At 40.6% G+C, this 9,056-nt stretch overlaps 1 protein-coding gene across 1 annotated transcript in view; it reads right to left on the bottom strand.

The window, feature by feature from the left end:
- Positions 1 to 277: 277 nt before the first annotated feature.
- INPP5F (inositol polyphosphate-5-phosphatase F) overlaps positions 278 to 9,056 on the bottom strand; it is a 39,473-nt gene continuing 30,694 nt past the window's right edge. Inside the window, exons 14-20 of the mRNA XM_012574670.5 lie at positions 7,240 to 7,357; positions 6,543 to 6,741; positions 5,598 to 5,669; positions 5,431 to 5,504; positions 4,103 to 4,231; positions 3,288 to 3,375; positions 278 to 2,842 (exon numbers count right to left, since the gene is read on the bottom strand). Of these exons, the coding sequence (XP_012430124.5) occupies positions 1,768 to 2,842; positions 3,288 to 3,375; positions 4,103 to 4,231; positions 5,431 to 5,504; positions 5,598 to 5,669; positions 6,543 to 6,741; positions 7,240 to 7,357 (1,755 nt within the window). The 3' untranslated portion in view covers positions 278 to 1,767. The remainder of the gene's footprint in view (positions 2,843 to 3,287; positions 3,376 to 4,102; positions 4,232 to 5,430; positions 5,505 to 5,597; positions 5,670 to 6,542; positions 6,742 to 7,239; positions 7,358 to 9,056) is intronic.

The raw sequence follows: 9,056 nt of genomic DNA, 5'->3' as shown, positions 1-9,056 counted from the left end.
AGTTCCCAAGCTGGAAGGACATTGAACTGGAGAGGGACAGGACAAGGGGCAATGACTTCAAACTTACAGATTTAGATAAAATATGAAGAAATTCTGCCCTGTGAGGGTGGTGAGGCCCTGGCACAAGTTGCCCAGAAAAGCAGCACCATTCTAAGAGGATGAAGAACTGAAGTCATGGCTGTGTCCATTGATTACCAGGGGATTGTGTCTGTAATTTTGACAAAAAACCCAAAGCTCTGCAGTCCCTCATCCCTTAACATCACATACCAAACCCATCTTTTGCTTCCAGTTTTTTATTAAAATATCTCATGTATATTGCTCACATTAAAATACAGCAGTAGTTTAATTTTAAATATAGCCACAAGTATAGACACTCAAAAAAAAAAACCCACAAAAACCCAAACCCACATCACTTTAATAAAATAAATAAACCAAATTTGTTTATCAAAGTTTCAGGTGATAAATGATTAAATGATTTCAGACACAGTACAAGTCCTAAGACACAGAGCTAGCCTAGCCCAGGACACGACGTTGTGGGGACACCACGTGCAGCCTATCTACAGTGGAGGGACAGGACAGAGGCACTGGGTCTGGCAGGGTGGTTACAGTCACAAACCACAGCACAGGAAGGTCCTGCTTCACAGCAGCTTCTGGACAATGTCCTAGCCTGGAATGGCATGGCAAGGCATTCCTGGGAAGGAGGATTTAACAGATGGAATCCTTTGACACACAGAGCAAAGGGGATTTTTTATCCAGCTCCCAGCAGATGCTTCACCCTGCGAGGTGCAAAGCTGGAGTTGGTCAGGAATTTGGTCTTGAATAGATGCTGACAGCTATGCTCTAATGCAACCCTGATCTTACAAAGCAGTGCACTGGCCTTCTGCTTTAGGTGTTAGTTGGGATTTTGCATCATTTTTCATACTTGAAGAGACAGAGGAACACAGTGCCTGATGGGCAGGTATCTGGCTCATCTTGCTTTACAGAGAAAAAATTAGAGCAAATGGGCAGAGTTTGGAATTTAAAAAAAAAGGAACTGCTTTAATATGGCCAAGACAATTCAAAGACATTTGCTTCATTTCCTGTCACCTCAAAACAAGTGAGGGAATAAACCAATCTACAGAAGAAATTTGCACTGCAGGAGTGTGGGTATTTCAGATTCGGTCTCTAAGTTTTATCTATAATGAAAGAGTCCCAGGATGTCTGGAAAGAAAATGATAGTAAAAAAATCTTGCTTTCTGGTTAACATACTTAAATTCAACAAAAACACATTGGTTCCCATTGTAGAGGCACAATTCATAGACAGCTGCATCTAGAACTTCATTGAAAACAAGTAAAAATACTAGTCCAAAAATAAATAAAATGTAATTTACCGGTACTTTATTTTGCTGGTGTAGTGCAAGGTAAGTAAGGTCAGAGAAGTGCAGTATCATCCTTTGAGTATAAATACTTTCTACATAATTCAGAAGAGCTACAAAATTAGTCTCAAAAAAATAACTGTGCAACACATCTAAGATAGACAGCATGCTTATTGAATCCCAGTGTCTAAGCTACCTGTTTAAATATGGTTTATACAGGTTCTGTCTCACCTGCCTGAGGGAATTCTGAAGCTTGGTCAGAACCAAATTCATTTGCATCTCTCACTGCTTGTAAACAAATTACCTGTTATCAATCCCAGTATCCAGTAGCAGTTCATGCCACAATAGTCCTGATGTCATTGTGTCATTTTATTAGAAGCCACAGCTAGAAGAACACTTCCCGAATGAGCAACTAGATCTGAATTATTCGTGTCTGGCATTGCGTAAACATTTCTCTCAGTTCTTTTTGTTTGATTTCATTTAAAGCTTCTGGTTCCGCAGGGCTCTTTTGGACCTTTGCCACAGCAAAATTAATCCCTTGAGTCAATCCTGCCTGGGTGATGTTGGCAACCTGGACCATGGAGCTGCGGATTTTAGCGAAGGGAGACACGGCCCTGCTGCTGCTGCCGTCGGCAGGGGAAGGAGTGGTGTGGAGCCCTGGCTCGTGGTTCCCAGACACAGATCCTGGGCTCCTGTGGGATTTACTCAAGTCAGGCCCTGCGACAGCCAAGAGCTGAGGGTTTGGCTCAGCAGACTGAACATCCAGCTTTGATGGCCTGGAAGGAACGTCTGCAACAGCTTCAGCCTTGGCTTCTGCCTTCTTGGCTGCGCTCCCGCTGGTTTGGGTGTGTGCGTGCCGGGGCTCCTGAGAACCAGCCTCGGGCTCCAGCACATCGCAGCCCTTGCTCTGGGCATCCTGCACGAACCTCTGGCAGTACACATCCACGGGCTTAGCAAACTGCAGCTCTGCGCTGTCGGCAGCAGCGTCCTGGCCCTGGCTGAGCTCGGTGCTGCTGAGGGACTGCGAGCGGCTGCCCAGGCGCGGCGCCGAGGCGAGGATGCCGCAGCTGGGCAGCACGTAGTCCGTGGGGCCGATGCTCTCCAGGGAACCCGCCAGCTGCGCCTCCTCGTCCGACTTGGAGTTGCTCAGGAAGTCATCCGAGTGGAACGAGTCGTTGTCCGAGCCTTCTGTGTCAGATTCACTAGGGGCTTTGGGATCTACCCCTGGATTCTCCAGAGTTTCAAGGCTGCTGTCTGATTTCCAAAGATTCACTTTCAGATTTGGCTTTAAAAAATTGACTTTCACTTCAGGTTTGGCAAAGCTGCCCAGCTTCCGCAGGTTGCTGATGTTTACGTTGGATTTGGTTTGTTTCACCTTTTGATTGAGGGAGGAGAACTTGCTCAGTAAATAATTCTTGCCTTGGGCCAGGGACCCTCTGTTCTGAGACCGAATGCCAATGATGTCTTCATGAGGTTTGCTGCTCCTCCTACAAGAGGAAGATGATCTTTAATATACAATCAAAGCACCAAGTATACACTGTCTTCCAGTCTACTTGTTTAACAGAAGTGGACATTTCAGTTCCTAAGTTACCCTTTCCTTACATAAATAATAAATTTAATCCTTTTTTTTTACATAATAATATTGTATCCATATAAGCTAAGCAAGCTCAAACCAACAAAACAGTAGCCAAACAAGGGGAACAGGAAGTTTCTGCAGGCACTTTAATTTCTGATGAAAAAGGATTTGAATTCTCAATTTTTTTAACCCTGACATTGTGTATACTCAGTATCCACATTTTGCAAATATTCAGTCTGCAATACCTAAAAAAAAAATTTGCTATTTTTATACTACACTTTCTACTCAGCTGGGAGAAGCAGCTGAGTTGACAGCAAAGGTGGGATACAGAAGGCTCACATCATTTAGGTACTCACCTCTCCAGCTTCTTCTCAATAATGGGCACATCCATTCCCATTGCTTGCTTTGTGATTCTCAGCATTTCTGCAATGCACTGAAGAGTGTCTGAAATGCAAGCAGCAGCCTGTCAGACCCTTAAAACCACCCTTAAAAGTCTATATTCCACAATCTACAAAGAAACAGATCTAATTTTAACATAATTTTGTTTGGTTTTATTGCCTTTTTCTTTCTTTCACTCTGCAGAGCAGTTGTGCCCTTCAAGTTGCAATTCTGATTTAAAGTTTACAAAACAAACCTAAAGAATAATCTCTCCTTCAGCCCTAAATACTCAGCATTAAGTGAACCACTGCCACACTGCCTCATTTGGGCAAAGAAAAGAAGCAATTTTATTTATTCTAATCCTCGCTGACAAAACTCAGTGCTCCGGGTATGAAGTGATATTTTTTCCCTTGTTAGTGTTCAGTTAAACAACAAGCAAGGACATTTCCAGACACTGATTTCACTAAAGAAATCGATTTCTTTACCTCTTTAGTAGTTAATTTTAACTTCATTTTCTAAGTTTTTGGAGCAGTAAAGACCGAGAGAGAAATTACTCTAGTTCTAGAGAGATGTTTTGCTTTAAAGCTGTATCTGAAACTTATTTTTCTTTCTAGTAAAACAGTAAGATATGAATGTTTTTTTTAATTGCTTTCCCACTTCACACAACAGAATTTTATTGGAGTGATTTCTGAAGAAGGAGAAATTTTAAGAGCAATGGAACAATTGTTTTTTAGAGAAACACCAATGCACTGGATACACTTCTATGTCTAAAACTTCTACATAGGATACAAACCTTTTCCATCTTCTTCTGGGCTGCGAGCCACAGCCCTGAGAGTGTGAAAATATCCACTCATTTCTTTGTATTTGTAATGCAGCCTCATGCAGGAGAACTTGGGTTTGCCAAAGAGAGTAGGCTCAGGCCCTGAGAGAGAAACCAGGAGAAATCTTTAACCAAACACTGAAAGAGATACTGCAGAGCCTGCACCTAAGGGTATGTAAGTGCTGACAGTCCTTTTCAGCCTAAAATGCTTCATGTTTTCATAAGAGCGGGACAGACACTTTAAATGAAAGAATTTCACACTGACTAAACAATCAGTAACTTACAAAAAGCAATTAGACTCTCTGTATGTCTATTACAATCCAGCCTGATTGTTTATTGCAGTTCTCCCTTTCAAATAGAAGGAAAAAAAAAGTTTTACACTTTTTACATCCTCTAGGATTTTTAGGGAATGCTACTGCAAGGATTAAAGGGAAAGCTAATATTTTTATCAAGGGAATGTAATGGAAATTTGAAGATTTAGGCCAGTAGTTCAACTCTTCAATGTAGTGCATAATCCACAACATTAAATGAGGTGTGGATGATGTTTCACTCTGTTCTGTACCTCAGGATACAAATCTCCACAATACACAAGTGAGGGAGACCTTTCACCTGAATGCTCAGAAATTGCACAGAGGCAGTGAAAGTCAGTCAGGAGATGATGAAATCACTGTGTGTTGTGTAATGGAGGATTAAACTCCATCAGGAGGCCACACCCTCCCTTCTCCTCAACTGGATCACCTTTTTCATGATTCAAAGACATCTTTAATGCTTCCTGTAGAAAATGCTGGATTTAGCCTGCAGATGTTACATTCTATGGCAAATGAATTAAATCAGCATAACAAGGTACTTTTGTAACAGCATGTTTGTTATCAGCCCTTGAGAAAGAAGCTTTACAAAGTTATGAAACAGATCTGAAGTACAATTCCAAGCCAGTTGCTGTGTTTGGATCAAAGGAAGAGAGCCCTGAATGCACAAATCTGTGACTCATAACAGAAGTTGGCAAAATTGCTACTGCCATTTGATAAATAATGAAATCTGTTTGGATGACTTCATGGCTCTTTTAGAAGTTTGAAAGAGGGAAAATTTCAGAACCCTTCCAGTGATCAAAGCTTCCATTTCCAGCAGCAGGAAGAGCCTGGCATCTGTTACCAGCCAGAAGGGCCACTGTTAGGTGGGGTGCCAAGGGTTTGTGCCACGCTTCAAGGACTGCTGCTTCAATACATTTGTAGAATGCTTTGATAAGTGCTCAAGCCATTGTTAAGAGCATTCAAAAAAAAAAAAAAAAGTGACTGTTTTCTTACCTATTTCTATTTTTTCCAGAGCTTCAAGACTTAACCTTTGGTACTGATTCACTTTGTCAATTTCATCATCGTAACTAGAAAAAAGAAACAGAATTTAGTGCTTCCTACTAATCTAAAGCAAAACTACTATAATAAACTATACATAGTAAGGGATAGTGGTAACTTACTAGGCCACATAATAGGCAGAATTTGAAAGTAAAAGCAGCACATCCACATCCTTATGAGTGGCATCGATGAGACTGAAGGGAGAAAAAATAAATAGAGGGTAGAAGGTTTTATTTGCAGGGCTGTAACCCATGCCCAGTGCTTTCTGGGGACACTCTTTAAGAGCTGAACACAAGTTACAAGAAGTTTCAATCACGGTGTGTTATCAAATCCATGTAAGCAATACTCTCTCTCAAACCTGAAGTTACCTAAAAGCTCAAATATGTCAGCAGAAGGTCCAAAAATAAATAAAGCCCACGAGCCATTAAAAATGCTACTAGAGAAATGGAAAAATACCTCAGACTCAGTGAGGGTGATGAGTCTGTGCCCTGAATAGCTGTCATACCAACCTGCTCTGCTGTTTTTAGATGCTGAAGTTTAAGCTGCAGGAGATCTAACCACTGTTTTTCTCTTGCAAGCTCCTGAACTCTGAACTTGCTGTGGAGTGAAGTTCAGAGCTGAGGCCATTACTTCCCATGAGCAGAAATCCAGCCTGTCCAACTGCTGACTCATTCCCCAGGGATTCAATCTCATCAGCTAAATTACACTTTCCCTATAAAGCAATAGGGAACAACAGCTCCTCAAGCACTCCCTTTTAACCACCCTTAGTTCTACAAGTTCTCTTCATGGTACCTGCCACTTTTTGGCAATATTAACCACATCCATCCATCCACTTCCAGATGATGTCTCAAAGGTCATTCCAGCAAGCACCATTTTTATGGCACTTTGGGAAAAGCACATGTTTAGATGCTTTTTCCATTTACAGCTACAAGTATTCAAACCCTTCAAGCACTCTTGTCCTCCTACAGAACTGTCCACACACCAGCTATCAAAACCTTTTAACATCAGAAGTAATTAACAGAGGTTCCAGAGTAGCAGCTGATCAGTTTTAACTTTGTTCAACAAACCTTGGATCACAGTCAATGAGTGCCCAACCTCCATGGAATTTTTCATCATCTGGCAAGAGCAGTTTCATGTAGCTCTGCAGCAGCTGGCTGATCAATTCCTGGTGGCTCCTCAGGTTCTCCTTGTGCAGGGCTTCATGCTCCTTCTCTTTTGTAAATATGGAGTACAGGTCCTCTGTCACAGGGATACCCTGCATCAAATCTAAACAAACCCCAGGAAATAACAAGCAAGAAACAGTTAAAAGTGATAAATGGCAAGAGTTTGTAAGTTCCTTCTAAATGTTGCATTTTAATGATGCTCTTGGTAGTCTTTCTGAAGAGAATGTTTCCTGGAACTGAAAACTCAGAAGGTGTAACTCTACTTTCAGTGAAAAACAAGAGTTCCTCACAATTTTAAGAGAGACTTGCTACATGAATTTACCTTTGTCTTAAAAAAAAGAGATACTACAAGACATTTAATGCTAAAATGAAGCTGGGGCAAAGTCTCCAACGACTCACACTGCAATCCCTTTGAATTGAATGTTGCTTAAATTCTAAAGTGAGTGAGACTGTTCCTTGTAGTGTCCACTACAGACATGTACCCATTCACAATGCTTTTACACAACAGGAGCAAAAAAATCAGTCAGAAAGACAAAAGCAGTATGATTTAATAATCCCTTCTAAACACCACAGCCTAGCTGGGCTGAAATTGTGCTCTTACCTATGACTGCTTGCCTGTAGGCATCCCTGAAACGATTCAGGTAGTATCTGTTTGCAGAGTTCACTCCATCCTTCATCACCCCCGCCAGCTTTCTTTCACCAGTCCTTGTGAAGTCACCCTGTCACACACAACATGCAAATCTTTACATCAAAATTTGGAGCAGCAGGCTCAGCTCCAAGAATTTGAACTCAGAACAAAATAGATGGAAAATCAGGAATTATCTTCAAGTAACAATTTCATATAGAAGTTGAAAATACTGGTTTGTTTCTTTTTTTCAAAGAGCATCTTCTGGCATTGACTGCAGAGAATCCCATGGTTTTGACAAACTTACAATTTCAGTAGGAAATTCCAATAGAAAATAAATCTGGATGTATAAGCCAGCTAACACTGAAGCAGGACTTTCAATACATCAATCACTGTGATGCTTCAATACCTCCTAAAGAAAAAAAAACCCTTTATTTTTTGGCCTTTAATGTAAAAGGAACACAACTGGAACAGTAGAGACAACTGAAGCTTACTGAAAAATGGTTTTCATCTCACTGCTTTTGCTACCAAAACAAGGCAAACATAACATACTGGAGGAAAGCAGCACATATCCTCACAACCTCAGAAACAAAAGAAAGTTTCTAGGCCACAGGAGGTTTAGAATTTGAATAAAACATTGTTTTGGTAGTTACACTTCATTAGAGGATTCTATTTTCAGAGGCACGCTGGCACAGAGCATTTCTAAAAGCCATATCAACTCCTATGAAGAATATTTCAAATGTGTTTCACTTTCATATTAAAAGAAATACCACAATTAAAATGAACTAATTTAATCCATGAACCTCAACAGTGGGTGAAGAAATCTTCCAGCAGATGGCCTGAAAATTTAGATCTATAAATTGAGGTCTGCACTTCAGATTTAAAGTTTAATATACTCAATGAAATCAAGCATGTTAGGTTTTTTATTTTTTTTAATATTAGTGCAATCAACTAATCAAAGCTCAGTAGAGATATTTAAAGACAGATTTAAGTGTTAAGAATTCCCACCATAATGATTTTTCTTATGCCAAATGCAAATACTACTAAAATTTGTTCCACCAGTCACACACAGCAAATACTTTAAATTTCATGACTTTTCAAAGCAGCAGAAGTACAGAGCAAGGAGTTTCATGCTTGATCTTGGTAGACAGAGTGTATTGCAGGTAATTAAAAAGAGCCTTTAGAAAATATAACTAATTAATATCGCCCTACTACCGACATAGCCTGATCTCCAGAATTTTAGAGTATTCTTTAAGTACTTGTAACTGCTTTGAAGTACTATAACCATGATAAAACATAAATGGATGGAATAGTTAATATATCTCTCAAAATGATCTCTCTCCTGTGCCTTTTGTTGAAGAGAACAGAATGCAGGAAAAGTGCAGGGAGCACTCAGCTCTTTGACTCAAACAAAGCACGACACAAAACATTCTTCTATTGCAAAACCTCATCTCTCCAGAACAAAACCACACAGAGCACTTGGTGAACTTTTAATATCTGTCTTAGGTTGGAAATGCAAGATGTGACATGGGGTGTGTATTCTATTGCCATCTGTCAGAGGTGGGGCAGTTCTCTCTGTTCATTGGGCAGTTTTTTCTTTATCACTTCCACAAGCAATCCTCCCTCCAGGAGATATCTGCTGTTAATGGCCATTAATTATTAATTATCTTCTGTTCATGGGCCAGTGAATGTCCCTGCATGGCTGAGAAAATTCCAGCATCCCATGGGGAGATTCTCCACCCAGGGGGAGGAGCCAAACATTCCTACCTGGATACAATCTGACCTGGGAACAG

The sequence above is a fragment of the Taeniopygia guttata genome, chromosome 6 (assembly GCF_048771995.1).
Source record: "Taeniopygia guttata chromosome 6, bTaeGut7.mat, whole genome shotgun sequence".
Taxonomy (NCBI): Eukaryota; Metazoa; Chordata; class Aves; order Passeriformes; family Estrildidae; genus Taeniopygia; species Taeniopygia guttata.
The sequence above is the reverse complement of the archived record's forward strand: the minus strand, read 5'-3'. Positions and strand labels throughout refer to the sequence as shown.